Source organism: Ascaphus truei, chromosome 7 (genome assembly GCF_040206685.1).
Source record: "Ascaphus truei isolate aAscTru1 chromosome 7, aAscTru1.hap1, whole genome shotgun sequence".
Taxonomy (NCBI): Eukaryota; Metazoa; Chordata; class Amphibia; order Anura; family Ascaphidae; genus Ascaphus; species Ascaphus truei.
Genome location: NC_134489.1, coordinates 77,019,505 through 77,039,786, shown reverse-complemented (window position 1 = coordinate 77,039,786; position 20,282 = coordinate 77,019,505). Strand labels below are relative to the sequence as shown.

The 20,282-nt window shown below is 39.2% G+C and overlaps 1 protein-coding gene across 1 annotated transcript in view; it reads right to left on the bottom strand.

The window, feature by feature from the left end:
* Positions 1–20,282, bottom strand: part of LRP2 (LDL receptor related protein 2) — a 169,007-nt gene that overhangs the window by 74,722 nt on the left and 74,003 nt on the right. Inside the window, 13 exon segments of the mRNA XM_075609138.1 lie at positions 1,475–1,652; positions 2,852–2,961; positions 3,666–3,809; positions 5,007–5,173; positions 10,572–10,700; positions 12,091–12,268; positions 14,162–14,390; positions 14,604–14,788; positions 15,140–15,351; positions 17,343–17,591; positions 19,051–19,428; positions 19,741–19,857; positions 19,944–20,063. Of these exon segments, the coding sequence (XP_075465253.1) occupies positions 1,475–1,652; positions 2,852–2,961; positions 3,666–3,809; positions 5,007–5,173; positions 10,572–10,700; positions 12,091–12,268; positions 14,162–14,390; positions 14,604–14,788; positions 15,140–15,351; positions 17,343–17,591; positions 19,051–19,428; positions 19,741–19,857; positions 19,944–20,063 (2,396 nt within the window).

Genomic DNA, 20,282 nt, shown 5'->3' with positions numbered 1-20,282 from the left:
GCCTATGACACATTCTGTACAGTACTTGTACTGTTTCAATATATATGTATATATTTTTAAGTTTAGGCACATGTAATGTTTGCTAAATGAACACAAATCTGACTTGTGTCTGCATATACAGACAGGTTTGCAAGGTAATATGTCATGTACAAGTAAATTACATTCAATGCACATGTTTACATACTTGCACGTGAACCAGAAACTAACAATGTAGAGGTACACGTTCCTTTCTATAGATACTGTGCGACAAGAAAGAGCTGGGTCTGCATTATTCTATTGCATTAACCCTATTGCCTCTCCGGCTCTGGCGATCACATCACCGCTCTCGGTTCTAATTGATGACAGAATGGAAGGGGACGAATCAGCCCCCCTTCTGGCCGCCATCACTTCAGATCTTGTCCTGAGCTCCATAGGAGCACAGGATACAATCTCCCCTAACGCCGTGACTATACTAAAAAAAAAGCCGGTGGCGCAAAAACAAAATGCTGCAATCCAATTGAGGTGTACATACCTCGAGAGACGTGTGCACCGCCTGGAGCTGCAGGGCGGCAGACTGGAGAGGAGACAGAGGAATTTGTTTTGGGCAGGTGACGGCCGCGTCACGTGAGCGGTTCAGCCAATGAGGGAGAACTGCTCATGTCCACGCCTCCCTGTCTCCTCTGCATGACCAAGATGCCGCTCGGCGGCAGCATGAGGGTGACGTCAACAGGTCGCGCTGCAGCCCAGTGGCATCTGGTATAATCGTAGCCTTACAACAAGCATTTGTAGAGAGTTGTCGCTATTACATCATGGGGCACTCAGGGTGCCAGAGCCCATGATGTAGTAGCTACAGTATGTCCAAGGGCATGCTTAAAGCGACAGTATTATTTTATGTATTTTTTAATAGGTTTGAAGGTCCCCGGAGCTGAGCCATGTTATTTTCAGCTCTGGAGACCACCTGCTTCCTTAGATAATTACCTCTGTAGGTGCAGCCGGTAGCAGCCCTTGCTAGGTTCACAATATGGCGGTTTAAAAGTCCTATATCCTGTGGGCCAATCGGAAGCCGCTACGTCATCCCTTGTGTCTTCCTATTGGCCCACATGACTCGGGAGCTTTAAACTATGAAGAGATTCCCGGCAGCATGTGTGGAGATAAATATTTTGGTAAACAGGGGGTCCCCGTTGCTGAAATCAACACGTTTCAGCTCCAGAGACCCCCTGCTTCAACCCTATTCTTTTTAAAAGCTAGGGAAAAAAACATACAATTGCTTGGACTGCTGCTTTAAAGGACATAGGAGCACTATAAATAGATACAAAATTGCCATGTTCAGAATTAATAACTGAAATTTAAGTTGTGAAGTAAAAATAAAATAACTGATTGGTTGTCAATATATTAAATTACAAAATCCCATTCACGTGAAAATATTACTTTATGAGAAGTCATTGTCATTTTGATTCTAATCTACATTACAAAAACATATCAAGTTCATCATTACCATCCCACTGCCGGTAACTGCCCAGTAAAGTTTTTGATCTGCGATGTCAATTGTAATAAACTCAACATGGTCAAGGTTATTGGTGAACAAGACAGCTGCATTTGAACCGTCCATCTCAGCACTGGCGATCTTTGCTGTGATTCCACTTTCAGTTCCCTGATCTGTCCAGTACATTTTTCTTAAAACAAAAAAATATTGATTAAAAAAAACAATAATACTACAAAGATAAAATTAATTTCAGCGTTATTATGTAAAACAAAAATATTCCACATTTTTGAGAGCACATGAAGCTGATCATATAAAGAAGAGTTAAAGACAATGTTGAATATTGTTTAGCAGGTAGAGGTATCTTTCAGTGGACTAATGAGAACGATCTCAGTTCTTATATTTTTTACATGAATTACGAAAGACTTGTCTAGCTGAATAAAAAAAGACCTCACAGGTACCTACAGTCATCTGAAAGATATGAGGTCTTGAAGTCTGTGTTTGAAATATGCACATCTTTTGAAAAGTCCCAATTTAGTCCATTGGAATGTATTAAAATCTAAAAAAATTAGTTTTATCCTGAGCCAATAAGTCTAGCATAAAGTCACATAACAAAATGAGCTATCAACTATGGGCCTCGTGTTATAAACAGGAATTTCGGATTTAGGTTTAACCGCAAAACACTAAAAAAAACACAGACTGATTGATCATCTCACACTTCAAGTGAAAACTGATTAAAAAAAACAGAAATGAAGCATCATTTCGTTTTGAATTAGACCTCTTGTAGCAAGCCAGCCACAGATAGGAAACAAAGGCAACACAAAGGAAGTATGGAAACTGAAAAAGTGCCCAGATAAACACCAAATTCAAATGTATCTTCATTTTTTTCCGTTAATACTAATACACAGATTTGTTTGATACAATGAAAACACTGGAAAAATAAAATAAGCACTAATTTCACCAAAAAATAAACACCAAAAACTGGAATCCCGGGCGATAGGGCCGATCCAACGCCAGCACATAGAAAACCCAATTAAAGTCACTGTCACACTTTATAGAATAAGGCCCTATATTTATTCTATGACCTACATGCCTGATAGTCTTGATGTGTACATCCTACCATACAGTGGTTACAATGTTATTGTCTTCACAGAGTGTGAAACGTATACAAAGTGACCACACAAGTAGATTTTGTGGTTAAGTAACGAGTATACTAGAGCACTCTGCAGGTAAGTTACTTGTGGAACGTATTACAGGTTACCCCGTGCTCAATGTATGGTAGGCTTTACCGAAAACAAAGTAAAACATAAGTTGCATTATCACTGTAGAAATGATGGATCCCATGTTGGAATGGACTAAGCAAACAGACAAATAATTTTTAAGGAATCTTACCCTCTGGCTGGATCAATGGTAATGCCAATGGGCCTTCCAGCTCCGGCTGGTGATCCATCATTGGTAATAAGAGTTTTTCTATATTTAACAGCTCCACGTAGTTTTAAAACCTGTAATGATGAAAATATAACACTTATTTTAGAAGCACATATTGGGGGTGTTTTTCACAGAGACAAAATGATTCTTAGATATTCTGTGTCATTATGGACTATTGGATACAATGTAGTCACAGGGTAATGAGGGTACAAGGCAATCAGGCTTTTAAGCTAAAACGGCTATATTGTAGGAAATGATGGAAGAAGATCTGTACCTGTGTATAGTGGGAAACAGGCTGCTAATGGAGTTCTTCGTCATTTCATTTGGATGTAATGTACTGGTCAATCATAGAAACTGAAAGCCTATAGGAACAATGCCACTTCTGCTATCCTTTTATATTATATCTTTAAAAAGGGGGTAATATTGGTAACACTTTTAGCTGAATTAGATTGGTAGTCTCCAACAGTCTTTATGCTTAATTATAAAATAACAACCAGAAGCAGTTACATATCTCTAGTGGAATCTGAAAACAACAGGTATTAGGAAAATGCTAAATGATTTACAGTAGAATGAATCATTTGCTGTGTCTTTATTGTATTAAAGGGTAAATATATATATATATATATATATATATATATATATATATATATATATATATATATATATATATATATATATATATATATATATACACACACACACACACACACACACTATATTTGTATCTGTAATAGCTGAGCCATATTCTCTTCTAGGAGGGATTTTATTTAATGTTTACCTCAATTGATTGAGTTGCAGGGTTTGTGTAATAAAGGTTTCCTGTAATCCAGTCTAAAGCCAAACCTATAGGGGTGCCCATGATAGCAGCGGGAGCAAACACTGTTCTGTTAGATCCATCTGACTTCACTCTGTGAATTTCACCCTAGGATAAAATGAAACCTGGTTTATTCATATTATTCACTTCTATTACTACCACAATTCCCTCTATATTCACAAAATATATTCTAAGAAATTATATTCTGTTACTGATAAATACAAATAGCATAGGCTAATGTATTATTTGATGCAGGTAGTTTTATTTGAATACCGCGTTTCCTGTGAAATTGCAATAAAAACAATATTACACCAGTTTGAAGCCATTCAACATGGTGAGTCATTCATCAAGGTCACTTGGCTGCAAAACTGGGACAAAACAACTACACCATATTTATTATGAAAACCATCTCCATTGAAACCAAAATGGTTTTCTTCTTTGATAAATTTGGGTGAGTATTTTGGGACCAGTTTTGCCCTAGTTTTGTTTCCTTTGATAAATGATCCTAATGAGGTCTTTGTAAAAAAAAAATGTTTACTTTGGGAAGATTGCAACCTAGTATTGTTAAAAGCGGCAATACAAGTGGCTGTTCCCCCCCCCCCCCATTTTTGTTTATTTTGTTTACATTGGCTTGAAGCAGGGAACACGAGAGCTGAACGCCATTAATTTCAGCTCCATAGGGGGGTGCCGCTTGCCGCTCCAGCACAAAGCAGTGATAAGTGTTTTAAAGTGAGATAAATGCTTAATGGCGCAATTTATGGCGCAATTTTTTTAGCAATGACTGTGTTTTGATGATAAAAAGCCTTTTAAGAGCGATACTGCAGTGTTATCACTGCTTTGTGAATCGCGCTGAACGCAATATTGAGAAATAAAGGCATTTATCTCACTTAAAAACACTTATCACTGCTTTGTGCATAACCCCCATTGTATCTATTTATTTGCATGTTTTGACAGTTCAGGTAAAGAAATTCAAGTTTTCATTTTACAAAGTAATTGCTCCACAGTGAATTGTTAAAACATAAATCTGAGGTATCTAGGAGATTATTCACTTATACTACATATGAAATGTATAAAACTTGTATCTGACATCTAATAAAGATGGAAAAAGAAATAAAAGCATTTATACAGGGCTGGCAATCTTTTTCATATTACAACATACTGTACAATGAATGTCATAAAGTGTAAGCATTTTAAACATTTACCGTGCACAGTGTTATGGTTATTTGTATTTTGTTTTATACACACAATGAATTATTTCTGTTAGTTGGTTAATCGGGTCCAATCATTTTGTGATAAGGTACTTACTGGGTTTTCTATCCAATAGATCATTTGCTCTGAGTCATCAAAGTCAACATCATATCCATTTTGGATACCTGCTATAGGCACCATAGCATCATTGGTCTTCTCCTCTGGTTTAAGGGACATCCCATAAATTATATTATCCCTTATTGCTATAAGAAAAGGCTTCTCGTCTGTGAAAATAATAATCCAACGAAGTCAGTTGCATTCTTTTGCATTCTGACACCATTAAAAACACAATTGTGTTTGTTTTGAATGAAAACAGCACTTTTACAGGAACCATGGTCATTACATTAATAATTAATATCCTCTGAACCATATTTTTTTTTTTTAAATAGTAATAATATTCCATTTAGTATTTCAGAAGCTAAGATATTGAGAATGTAAAAGGTAGTTAGTTATACCGTTACTAATTCAGGGCAGATACTGCTTAGACCAGGAGTGGCCAACTCCAGTCCTCAAGGGCCACCAGCAGGTCAGGTTTTCAGGATATCCCTGCTTCAGCACAGGTGGCTCAATCAGAGGCTCAGTCGAAGGCCTTAAAACCTGACCTGCTGGTGGCCCTTGAGGACTGGAGTTGGCCAACACTGTTCACTGCACATTTAATTAACATACTATTAAATCCACTCCACTAATGAAATAGTATCCATGTAATAGTTGTCCAGTCCAATCAAACCCAACATGAACAGACTTGTTGCTTACACTGCCATGCAATTCACTGATGTCCCATCTGGCACTGAACAGGTTAACCATATTGGGAACAAAGGATTTGGCGAAACTAAAAATAAACCAAAAATCCATTACCTAGCACCTTTTAATTAACACACGGTTGATACTTTTATTTTAGACACTGCAATTACCGATCTTCAGCTGAACAGTATGGCTATGTTGAAATAAAGACAATAGTCGCAGAATGAGAAGACCTACATGTAATCTTTCTGCTGAAAGTTGGAGCTGGCAGACACAAATAGCTCTGTCATCAAGGATTAAGCTCATAATAGGTTTCCAAGGAATGGGCAAAGGTCTACATTTTCAATCATTAGCAATAATTAAAATATTTCCCAATTAACTTAATCCATAATCTAGTTTCCTATAAGTATAGCTTCTGATCTTTTATTCACTAAAAACAATGTAGACATTTAATATTCTACTACATTTTAGTGTGTTGCTTCCACATTTACTGAAATTTAAATACGACATTTAACCAAACAGCAACGAAGAGATAAGATGTAGACAATAAAAATACTTATTGTACTGTAAGCAGTTTATCATACATTAATTTTTTTCTTTAAAAAAATATGGGAACTATGAAACCCATTGTAAAGTATCAACTAACAAACAAAGGAAACTCAACTTCAGTAGTTCCTAATTCAGGAAATATATACAAATTGCTAACTAATACATTAATAAATGAAGAAATCGCTACAGTAAAACAAACATACATAGAAGTAATTCACTTGTGATGTTATCTAATTTTCCTTAGGATACAATATTCTTACTAGAAAGGCATGATATTTTCTCTGAACAAAATGTGCATATTTAACTTGAGAAAAAAAAAAGTCGTGGAAATTAGCAAGCTTCATTAAAAAAAATCACCAAGAATGAAAAATCAGTGTGCCAAGTTATGTGGTCCTTTATATGCTCGTAAAAAAACAAAATACAATTGCACTCTATAGGAGAGAAAGATTACTTAAGGGTGCTGAGCACAAAGGGAAGTATCCCAAAGTGTTTACATGAAGAAAAGAGCAGCACTCCAGATTCACTTAGAAGCGGTATCAAATGTATTCATCCATATATTTATCATCATAACTCTGTGCCCAGGACATACTTGAAAACGAGAGGTAACTCTCAATGTATTACTTTCTGCTAAAACATTTAATAAATTAATTAAATAAATATTCAAATCTCCAACACAGATTAACACAGTGAACCTTTCTCAAGGCCCTTTATATACTGCCATTTATTGCCATTGAGTGAGAGAGGAGGAGGGGTAGAGGAGGGGGGAGGAGGGAGAGTGAGTGAGGAGGGGGGAGATTGAGAGAAGAGGGAGTGAATGAATGAGATAAGAGGGGCTGAGTGAAAGAGGAGGGAGTGAGTGAATGAGAAAAGAGGGACTGAGTGAGAGAGGAGGGAGTGAATGAATGAGAGAAGAGGGGTTGAGTGAGAGAGGAGTGAGTAAATGAGAGAAGAGGAGCCAAGATAGAGAGGATGGATTGAGTGAATGAGAGAAGAGGGGCTAAGAGAGAGGATGGAGTGAGTGAGTGAGTGAGTGAATGAGAGAAGAGGAGCAAAGTGAGAGAGGAGGGAGTGAGTATATGAGAGAAGAGGGTCTGAGTGAGAGAAGAGGGAGTGTGAATGAGAGAAGAGGGGCTGAGTGAGAAAGGAGGGAGTGAGTGAATGAGAGAAGAGGGGCTGAGTGAGAGAAGGGGGAGTGGGTGAATGAGAGAAGAGGGGCAGAGTAAATTCTGGTGAAAATTGGCAAAAGTCTGGCAAATATTTATGACATTTGCAAACAATCTCAGCTATGATAACTGGGATCTCCCTATGAGGGATAAACTGTCAGCTATGATAACAGCACAAATATTTCACACAAAAACACAACATTTAAGATAAAACTATCCAAAAATACTGGACATATCTCGTTTTAACCATATAAATACAGATGGGCATTTTCCAATGTGGAAGAAAATTTAAATATTCTCTGGTGTCAAAAGAACTCCAATCAACTAGTATTTGCCGAAATTCCTTCCTATTTCTTATGCTTAAAACAGCTACATATTTTAATGTCTGCATGTATTAAAATTGTAATACATGTCAAAATATGTTACTGCTATATGTTTCTAATATCTGAAAAATGGGAACACGATAGAAATCACCAACAGAAAAAGGAGAGGGAATATAGAGAAGGACTCTGACTCAGGTCCTGCTTTATGGTGGTGCCAATGGTGGTGCCAATGGTGTGACTATACCTGGCCCCGCGCTTACAGAGGCCCCGCAATCTTCCCCGGTCCAACTCAGTAATCACAGTGTACTGTTGTGGTAGTTAAATTAACCACCACAACATTTATACTGTTATTGCTTGGCCAGAGGGAGCTTGGGGCTTGTGCAAGTGCCTGGCATCTCCTCCTGTTACCATGTGATGACGAGTCACCATGATAACTCGACATCACATGAAGTCATGTCGCCATGACAATGCAACGTCACATGAGCAGCATCGCCATGACAACGGGACGTCAAATGACTCACGGACGGAAAAGAGACCGGCGCAAACAATTAATGTCAACGTGTCGACATTGCAGGAGGAGATGCCAGCTCCGGAGCAAGTAAGAGGTCCCGCCCTCTGCAGCGAGCCCTGGCGATACTCCCAGCCGGCTCTCTTGGCGGTAGTAAACGAAAGGTGAAGGAAACATTTCTGATGCTACGTATTCAGATTGTGAGATTGTTTCCCAGCACTGTATTTAAAGAAAAGGTAAAAAAAGAAAAGGAAAATAAACTATTTTAATCATTTTTGTTAAATCGAAGCAAATTGCTCCCTTTGCTTTAACTTACTATCACTATTGTAAACAACATGTATGCAAGAATACAGCAATCTAAAATAAACAAGGAGTAGAACTTTTAACAACTGTGACAATACATAGTCCACTATGTAACTATGTAACTATGTATGAAGCGGTATAATAAAAAGAGAGCTTGATAGTGTCTTCCCACTAAATATTTGTCCCAAAACAACAATGACATTTTATAAAGACATTTTTGTACAATTGGCCCTGAGCACGTATTCCATTTTCCATAACACTGCACAACGAAACTAAGAATCCTAACCTCTACTCCCCTTCTTATTTCTCTAGAAAGGACCCACAAGCTGTTTGTTGATAGGCTGACAGATAGAATCAAAAGCAGAACAAGAAAGGATTGTTACGGAAAAGCTGCCACTTTAAGCTCAGACTCCAAGCTACTGAAGGCCTTAGGCTACAGAAGTGAGTGAGATGTTACTGGAGACGAGGGACAGGCATTAAGCATTAGGCTAAGGCCCCGCTGCACACGCCGGCGCGCCCGCCTTGCATCCTGGCGGCGCGTGCACGGCACTTCTCCGCGATCTGCAGTCTGAAGGGAGCTTTTTCCAGCGGAGGGGGGGGGGGGGGGCGTGACCAAGATGGGTCAGGTGGGCGGGGCCATGATGGGGGAGGGGGGCCATCACTGCTGGGAGACAGGGCCGGAAAGGAAAGAGACCGCTAGAATACACAGGGCTCAAACCACACACCCCCTCAAACCACGCCCCCCCCCCCCCACTCCCTACGGACCGCAGGTAGCGGTCAATTGCCTCTCAACCTGCCTGCATGCAGTGCGGGCGCGCTGACTGAGGCAGCGGGGCCTCGGCCATATTGTAGCCCTTGCTGGCTTATGCGTCGCAGTGCAAAGTGAGCCTGGGAGCGCGGAGGGACTGGGGACAGCTAGGGAAGAGGTAAGGAGCTGCACTGGGGACCTAGCTTAAGGCTGACATGGTATATGTAACCCTCATTAATTCATTATTTATACCTGAATGTATCTGAGTATTTGAACACTATGACTGCAATTCAGGAAGGATTTTGTTGAAAAGTTGCTTTTGATCTTAACAAAGTGTGGGTCCACCTTTATGATATCATTTTAGGCACTGTATGGCCCAGATCCAAAGATGTCCATTAAATCAGGGCTCCTAACAGGCACTTATCAAAATCAGGACCAGTCGTTATTTTCACTAAGGTTAATGCATATTCACACAACTAATTAAATGCAAAAGCAACGGCTGTTGTATAACTTATTAGCATAGGCTTAATGCTAGGTTAAGTTAGCATTGGGAGGTATATAAGTACCTTAGTAGAATAGAGTCTCTCTCTCACCACCAAATGTATTATCTAACCAACGTTAGGTTAAATCTGTCTGTTAACTATAACTGTTGGTGTGTTGTTAGGGGGAATGCCTCTTTGTATATTATTAGCACTAACAGCAGTTATAGTTAACGCACTGCCCTCTCTAGACAAAAAACAGCAGTTAGTGAGCTTTAAAGATACCTATTAACACTTAATGAGGTGGAGGGGGAGGGGGGGAGTGAGTGGAGGGGGATTGAGTGGGTGAGAGACAGGGAGGGGTTGTCTGAGAGAGGAGAGGGAGAGTGAGAGAGACAATGGGTGTAAGAGAGGGCGCGAGAGAGAGGAAGAGGGGGAGAGAGAGGGAGAGAGAGGTGGAGATAGTGACAGAGAGGGGGAGAGTAGAAGAGAGGGAAGAGTAAGAGAGGGGGAGTGTAAGAAAAGGGGGGTAGGGAGAGAGAGCGAGAGGGGGGAATAATAGAGTGGGGGCAGAGTGAGCGAGAGGGGGACAGAGTGGGGGAGAAATACATGGTGGAGGGAGAGAGAGGGGAGAAATTGTAAGTGTGAGAAATAGAGGGAAGAAGAGTGAGAAGAGATGGGGGGAGTGTAGCAGAAAGAGAGTTGGGGCTCGCAGGTCCGCTAACAAGTTGCCCCAGGTAGAAACTCTAGTCGTGGGCCCCCGGGAAAGCTGGCACAATATCAAATATAAGAACATTATGCTCTTTACCTCTTTGACAATTCACTAAATCAGAAACCAGGGACCAGCCGGAAGGACAGGCACAAGAATAAAAGTTTGGCCCACTGGATGATAGCAAGCAAAGGTGGGTGCAAGGGTTAGATGCACATGGATTCAAACCTGAGGATAGGAAGAAGAACAGTCAAATAAAGTATACAAATATCATATATGTTCTAAGTCACAATGTGCTGAATATAACAACTGAATGTATGCTTTTAACAGTCAAATGATATACTGTAGAAAAAAAAGAATGTACAGATTTCACTATTGAATATTTACTGAAAATCAAATGTAGGCACAATCATTTAAAACCTAAGGCACTTAAAAGAGGGTATCTTTTTTGTTACATGATTACAGAAGGTTTTGTAGTAGAATTTGGGACATTATGCTGGTGCCTACTCTGCCTTTCTGCAGAGTATTCTGCATTTATACATGGATTTCCTATCAGGAAGAATCGATAGCATTAAAGCAATGCATAATTTAAAGATTGAAAAAGTAAAGTAAAAAAAAAAAATATGTTTTTGAGTAAAGATCAATATAATCTTAGTAAGGATAATATAGTACAAACACAGACAGAGCCCAGTGCTACATCCAATGGCAAAAATACACAGTGAAATACCTATATACTGTATCTCTTGAATAAAAGGGCCATTTAGTTTAACACTTTAGCCAAAGCATTGTAAGGGGCTCACAGGCTTACAATGCTTTGGCCAAAGTGTTAAACTAAATGACCCTTTTATTCAAGAGATATATAGGTATTTTTGTATTTTTGCCATTGGATGTAGCACTGGGCTCTGTCTGTGTTTGTTTGTAGTATGTATTGCCATGCCCTGTAGCACTCCTTTTTGACATTTATACACACATATATATTTGTGGTAGCTTTTGGGGCTTAATGAGCTTACTGGGTATTTTTGTGTGTAAAGATAATATAGAATAGCTAACAAAGGTAACATACATAAATTGTTTTATGATATGCATTTCTATGTGCTATACCAGCGGTGCGCAAACTCCCTGCACTGTGCCCACCTACGTGCTCTGCTACTCTGTTGCACCCCCCCCCTCACGTCTAATGTTGCATCAAATGACGCTGTGGGGTCATGTGATGTCACGTGACCCGCTGCGTCATTTGACATCACGTCTCCATGGCAACAGGCGTCATGTGATGCCGCGTTGTCATAGTAACGCGTGACTGTAGCCAGGTAAGTAAATTTACAGAGGCCTCACACTCTCAGCGCAGGACCTCTGTAAACTCTGTGCCCCCCGGAAATGGCTGCGCTTATAGTGCTGTCGCCGGCGACAGTGACACAACAGTGATGTCACGCTGCCGTCACTGGAAAAATCAAATTGACTTCCAGCGATCGCGACCAAGCCGTTGCGCCGTCGTGTCGCTTCTACTATAAGTGCACGCGACGGCAATACATTTGTTTTGCTGCGTCGCCATCACTATAAGCGCAGCCAAAGTCTCACGCCCCCCCTGGGGGTTGTGCCCCCCAGTTTGCGCATACAGTACCTCCGGGCTGCTTTACAGAATGGACCGCTGAAATCCCCATCGGCTGCTGAATGTTGTAAATCATAACCGTCTGATTGCCACCGTGCCATTTATTTGCCCGAATGATCCGATTAGTGTATCGATCACTCCAATAAATATAATCTTCAAATAGGGCAATTGCATGTGGATGTTGCAGCACCTATCAGGCAAAAACATCCCAAACATCTATATATTATAAATGTTGTAATTTACCACTGAGTATGTTACTTATTCAATTAAAAGATCTTAAAATAAGCATGCACTGTAAGTATTCAAAGCTGAAAGGCTGTATTAGAATACTGAACCCTCTGTATGTTTGTAACACTGTCTGCACTCATGTATTTGCTAGTATAGCATACAACTCAGCTGTGGATTTCCCAACTGGATATGTAACCTCCTGTAGTCTTAAATAACACAAAGCCATTATTACACTCAAAGCAAAAAGCAGGATTTTCAGCGCTCGTCCTGCAGATGTTTTGATAGGAATAATCCTTGTGCTGCACGTGCATGGAGCGTCTCCCCAGAAGCTCCCAATTCAGAGGTGATCCCCCCTCGAAGGGGGGGAGGACACCCTGAGAAACAGAGAAGAAAAAATGCACAAAAGCGCACAAGGGAAGGAATTAGTATTAATTTATTAAAACAAACACATAAACAGCTGAGGGGATCCAACCCCTCCTCAGCTCAATGAATTAGCTGCCCAGAAATGTAAACCATATATATGGTCTCTAAACATAGAAAACTCTAACACAGTAAAACATACACAACATAAGAAAAAAACACAATCAATGTAAAAATAATAAACAGAGAAAGTACTAACAGCCCAAGGGAGTTAAGGTAAAAACCGCCATAGAGAGCTATAATACTGCTGACAGGGGGAAACGAACACTCACACTGAGGCAAAGAAGGGGGACCTCTGATGACCGTATAGGATCCGGATCACGGCATCAAGGAAGATGGAAACAACCGCCACTGAAGCCTCAGGCAAGCTCCGTTTCAGCCTCTCAGCAAACACGCGCAGGATGACCTGTCGTGACCTCTACGCGTTTCGCACCACGTGCTTTCTCTGTTTATTATTTTTACATTGATTGTGTTTTTTTCTTATGTTGTGTATGTTTTACTGTGTTAGAGTTTTCTATGTTTAGAGACCATATATATGGTTTACATTTCTGGGCAGCTAATTCATTGAGCTGAGGAGGGGTTGGATCCCCTCAGCTGTTTATGTGTTTGTTTTAATAAATTAATACTAATTCCTTCCCTTGTGCGCTTTTGTGCATTTTTTCTTCGCCATTATTACACTGTGCATTATAGAAATGTTCTCCTATTTGAAAAATGTCATTATTTTATTGTTATATCAAGTTTAATATAAAATTGCAGCCCCACTTCGCAACATGTCTTGTAATATTAATAATAATAATAATAGCATGTTCTTGTATAGCGCTGCTAGTTTTACATAGCACTTTACAGAGACATTTTGCAGGCACAGGTCCCTGCCCCGTGGAGCTTACGATCTATGTTTTTGGTGCCTGAAGCACAAGGAGATAAAGTAACTTGCCCAAGGTCACAAGGAGGTGGCACTGGGTCAAACTCAGTGCCAGAGTCAGTGTCTTTACTCACTGAGCCGCCCCTTCAGCCCCTGTGTAGCTGAACAAATGCAAAATCAATTGGTTATGTGACATGCCAACTAGAATTAATTATACACATAAATTGAATACTTTGTAGCTCAAACTAAACATCTTACAGCACAACAAACACCATCAAATAAACAATAATAATGTGCTTGCTAGGGGGCATCTTAGCAGATGATAACAATACTGACATAATAAAGAGTACTGCAATCCTTTTAATATTGGAACAAAGTTGAGCATTTTTAGATTATAATTCCAGTGCGTGTGTGTGTGTGTGTGTGTGTGTGTGTGTGTGTGTGTGTGTGTGTGTGTGTGTGTGTGTGTGTGTGTGTGTGTGTGTGTGTGTGTGTGTGTGTGTGTGTGTGTGTGTGTGTGTACAGGAGCTAGTAAGTGAATTTGTGAGTGCAATTAAATAACTATTTTCTCACCAAATCACTGGCCATAGCCTGTCTTCTATTGTTTCCATTATAATCACAGAAGTCAATATAGTCAAGATAGGCATCAGCAAAGTAAAGAAGCCTGTTGGGGTAGTCAATGGTAAGACCATTGGGCCAATAGATCTTGTCCGCAATTATTACTGTTCGCATTTTGCCATCCATGCTGGCTCTTTCGATCCGAGGATTTCTACCCCAATCTGTCCAAAACATCACATGAGCACTGTAAAAAATATAATTATTATTCATATAGAAATAGGATAATGTTCATTTGTTCTGTATATTTCCATATAGCTAAAACAATGACAAAATGTTCCACTTCTACTGCATCGTTACCACTTTATGGTTTGTTTGAACTATAATAGAGCCTGTACCCTTACTGTGAACCAAGTGCTATCACTCAATATTAATATAATAGGTAAATCGTTTATCTTACTCGGTTCTGGGATCCAGTACAAGTCCTCTTGGGTTTGTCACATTTTCACTGAGGAGCACTGTCCTGTGTGTCCCATCAAGTTTAGAAACTTCAATTGTTTCCAAAACATAGTCAGTCCAATAAAGGTTGCGCCCCACCCAATCTATGGCAATGCTTTCAGTCACAGTGACACCACTGTCAAATACCTGTATAAGAACAATGTAACCATTAATTGCTGCATTATGTCATAGTGTATGACATCAGTTTCCCAACCTGGAATTTTAGATATACCCAAAAATGAATATGATTAAACATAAATAAATTGAAATTTAATAACACCACTTTCATGTCAATTTTGACAAGTCAGCAGCATCATGATGTACCATTTTTATATTTCCTCATTGGGTATGTAGCCAATTCCTAATAAAAGAAATATTCTGTAAAATAAACATATAACAGGCCTTTTAATATACATAATTATTGGCAAAGTATGCCTTGTTATGCATTTGCCTTGTTTTTTTTAAATAGAGTTATGTGAAAATGTGCTAATTACTTACTATTTTTCTATCTGTTCCATTGACGTAAGCACTCCAAATTTTATCCTGTGTTGTGTCAGACCAATATATGCGATTAGTGACGGAATCAAAATCTATGGCTACTATGTTCCTCCCATCTCGGATCAGAGAGTAAATATGGTGGGCTTGTGTGGTAATATTGTCAGCAACAATCTGGTTACGACTTGCCACCAATAATAGGAGATTCCCCGACTCTGTAAGATAAAAGAGACAGTGAAAGAGAATCAATTGTAGGTTGTAAATTGGTTTAGGACACCATTCAAAGCATTTGTTGGGCAGCACCGACATAGCCTGAAAAAGAACATCCGGTATCCCCTCAGAATGCTCACATTTCCTGGGGTTAAGAAGCTGGACATGCAATCTGTCTTAAACAGCAAAACATGTTAAAGCTTATATGATTTTTAAAACATAAATTAGTTCTGTAGTATTAGATAATAGTGACTGTTTTATGTTATTTATTTATTTATTCAACTCGTAATGCCATTTCTAATGACTTTTAAAGCATCCTTTGATTTCTATAGCAGGTTGTAGCCCACCTCCCAAGTAGTGCAAGATATTTGCAACACTTTCCTGTTTGTGACCATTTGTTGCCAATGTTCCCAGCAGTTTGAGCTGTAAAATGTAACAATAATGTTACCTTAGTAATATCAGGATACATGGTAGGTGCTGAGTTACACGGATTGAAGGATTGATTTGAACTGAAAAGCGGCCATTATGTTAGGCGCACAATCAGGATTTTTACAGATGTATAACAGGATCACCAAACTATTCCCAGCTTAGGTAAGAATGTAGAATTCTACACTGCCACATGCTTTACATATAAAAATAAGAAGTAGAAAAAAGGGGAATGGAGTATTGCTGATTTAAACAGCTACAGTACTTTACAAGCTCATACATATCACAAAAGAACACATGCATTAACTAATATTCCTGAACTTGACTTAAAGCTGCAGTCCCTCTTCTCGCCCTACCTTTTTTTCCTACCAGGACAGGAAGCAGGGAGGTCTCCTATGCTCAACCACACCATTTTGACCTCCGGGTTCCCTTTGGTTCCCAAGTTACTTACCAGTAAAGGTAGCGCCAGTACTCCCTGATATTTCAATCCCCCATGTCACACAGGCCGTTAGAAAGCGGCTTCCTATTGGTTCACGTAATGCAGAAGATTTAAACCACCATTTTTTTTCCCCTGGAGACTACAACGTGCTACCTTTAGCAGCAAGAATCTCGAAAACCAGGGGGTTTCAGCTCTGGCGACCCCCTGACTTCCATCCATTTATATTAATGGTGGGGTTCTAAAAAATGGACAGGGGGAACTGCTGCGTTAAAGTGTCTCTTTATCCTATACTTTAGAGATGTGTGACTTTTTCAGTGAGGTCCGCTTCCTTTTACAAATAAAATGCCAAACATTAAAAGTCAATGTGCAAGGTCATGTGGCTCTTTATATACTGCCATTATTTTTTTATTATGACAAACAGTGGGAAAATTGTTTCAAAATGGAACAAATTCTGCTTGAATTCTATCACAATTGTTGAGAAATGGGCAAACTTCTGAGCAATGTCAACTTTAAGAAAAATGTCACTAATACGCAAAACATAATCTTACAAAACACACATCTCTACTATACAGAGCGTAGGCTGCTTGATTTGTTTCAATGTGGGTTGTTTCTGATTTTTTTCAACTTTGAACACAGAGATTCATACCTCTAATATCACGACTACTGTTATCATTAGAACAATAACTGTGTGCTGTATATGTTATATGGCAAGTTGAAGAGCACAAACAATGAATTGACTAATGAAAAATCTTCATCCGATTCCTTCCCCATCAATAAATTATCCAGTTTGAGGAAAAAAATAATTTGTCAGATTTTGACACTAATAACTGCTTCAGATTAAACTGTAGAGAATTATTCAGACCAGAAATGCTGCAAAACCTCAAAAGCGTTACCTGGATCTGCGTCTTACTTCTAAAGTATGAATGTTTATAAATCAGGGTTTAACTGATTTCACTGGTCAGCAAACGAAACATCATTTTTTTTTTAGCCATATCATAGAAAAGGAGATGTTTGCGTAAAACTCACCTGGAGCTTTACATATTCTACTATTGAGTTCTAAAATGTACCCCTCCTCACAGTAACATGTAAAAATAAAAACCCTTTTATTGTAACTACTATAGTATAACTCACCAGAAGCTTTACACGTTCTTCCATTCGGTTCTAAGGTGTACCCCTCCTGGCAGTAACATCTGAAAGATCCCCTTTCATTGTAACAAGTTTGACTGCAAAACCCTGGGGTGAGGCACTCATTGATATCATCACATGTCTTTGAATCATTAGAGAGTTGGTACCCTAATGGGCAAGTACACTGAGCTCCGAATGGTCCTTGAATGCAGGAATGGGTGCACCCAGCATTGTTGTCAGAGCAGCTCTCTTGATCTGTTTTGAGAAACATTCATGCTACATTAAACCTCAATCAAGGCACCACACAGAAAGCAGTAAGAGAATAAAAATATGGGTTTATATCTCATAAACCATCTTAATGGCATTACAAAATGAAATTATATTGCAAAGTGAAAAGTAAAGAAATCATAAGGAAATAATTTATAGAAATTGACAGTACCTGGTTGAGGTTCATCTGAAAATTTGCATCGATTTAAGAGAGAAAAGAAAGAAAAAGTGAGAAAAAGTTAAAAATCAACCAAGCTAATCAAGCACATTTTGATTATTAAACATTAATAATTAATAAGAAAAATGATCATATTGAGAAGAAAGAAATTGCGAAAGTCACCTTCAGTGACAGTGCTACAAACAATTTGTTGCAGGTCAATCCGGTAATTTAAGAAAGTAATTATGTATTTAATCAAGCATGATTAAGTCTACTTTTAGTTCACTAAATGACATGCAAAAGATATTATCATCCTCTTTATTAGAATTATTTCACAATTGCACACGTGTCTTCTCAGTGATGAGCTGAGCAATGCCTTGTTACATAGTTACATAGTTACATAGTAGATGAGGTTGAAAAAAGACGTACGTCCATCAAGTTCAACCTATGCTAAATTTAGACAACAGATACTTTATTCTATATCTATACTTACTTATTGATCCAGAGGAAGGCAAACAAAAAACCCCATTAAGGGGAAAAATTAATTCCTTCCTGACTCCAAGAATTGTAATACCTCCTGTATCTCACTGAAGTCTCTCTTCCTGTATTTCACTATGCCCTCCCTATTGCTTTTTCTGTTTACTGTTTCCTCACTCCTTGGTGAATGTCCCTGTTCTCTCCAACTTCCCCACTCCCCACTGCACCATTATTTATACACCTCTCTCTCAACAACCCTCAATAAAAAAACACCCCCACAAATCCTCTATTCACACCCTCTATCTACTCCTTCCTGCTGCTGGGGATCTCCCCTAAGCCTGAAGCCAGACATACACACCTGATCTCACCCACAGCTCCCTGCGATCTCTTCCCCTGTAAATGGTGTTAACCTTTTCATTTAACACTGACCAACCTTAAAACTTGCCCCACAAATCAAGCATCCCAATAGCCTGCACTCATGGCTATTGTCCCACAGTCACTTATACCACCCATTGTGGCCAAGCACACCCATCTACAGCACTTATTCCCTCACCTGCTGTCTCTGTAAGTTTCCCCTCAAACCTCTTAGATTGTAAGCTCTTCGGGGCAGGGATTTCCTTTCCCATTGTCTGATTTTTGCTGCACTTATTGTATAATTCCCTGTACTGTATTCTTTGTGAAGCGCTGAGTACACTTTTGGCGCTATATAAATAAAGACATACAATACAATACAATACAATACAATACCATCCAACCGCAAAGGATTTTAAAACAAGAACAAAATTATATGATGGAGTCTAAGTGATTACTTACTGCAAAGTGGAGACTCGTCTGCACCGTTAGGGCAGTCTGGTGTATTATCACATACTTTGCTGAGGTTCAAGCAGACACTATTGCCTGGACATTGCCATTGCCAGCTTGGGCAGCGGAAGGGCTGCGTTGGACAGTCTTTCTCATCACTCATGTCGCGACAATCATTGTCCCCATCGCAGATCCAGGAACGATAAATGCAGTTTCCATTGTCACATCGGAACTGAGAGGGAGGGCAGGTCCTGACGGGACAACTGTGATGCTCATCTGAGTCATCCAAACAGTCTGGATGTCCATCACATTCCCAACTTGAAGGGATACAGGTACCATCAGATTGACACTGAAATTCATTTTGGTGACACATCCCAGCTGGCCTGGTGGCTGAAAATAAATAAATATGTCTTTTTATATTAACTGAAACCATGTTTGTTAGCATGAGAAGTCTAAGTGAAAAAGGTAATAAGATATTCTAAAGCAGTCATTTGAAATAAAAATAGTATTTGAGGCACCTAATTCTTATGTGACGCAAATAATTATTAGTCTCACAAGAGAAGCTTTATCGTGCATTGGAAATGTGCCATTCATCTTATTAAATCTAATACAGATCACACTCTCTGTGTGAATAACAATTCAGTATTATTATTATTATTAATACATTACAAATGTTGGTGAAAATATGTTTAATATACTTACGGCAGTTACTTTCATCAGAGTGGTCATTGCAGTCAAAGACTCCATCGCATTGGTAATAGCTATTGACACATTGGTCTCCACTTGCACATTTAAACTCTGTAGCTGTGCAGTTGTATGCTAAATAAAACAGAAGCTTTGTTTATGAGAATACCCAGTTGTTGAGTACAGTATATTGTTCATGCATTAGTCTTAATGGTACTTACTGCAGTCTTTTTCATCTGCACCATCTACGCAATCCTTGTCCCCATCACAAGCATAAGCTGGATCGATGCAGCGATGATCTGGACACTGAAATTGACCTGGCTCACACGTACCTGTAATATCTGCAAATACAGTATAAGTAGAGATTTTTTTTTAGAATGGTTTCTTACAAAGCAAAGTGGTAACAGCAAAGGAGTCAGAAGCGCACTCTCATCCAGGTATGTATATGTATGTATAGGTATGTATACTTACATACCTGGATGAGAGTGTGCTTCCTACTCCTTTGCTGTTATCGCTATAGTGGATCTGGACTGAATCCACCCCAGCAGCAGCACCCATCA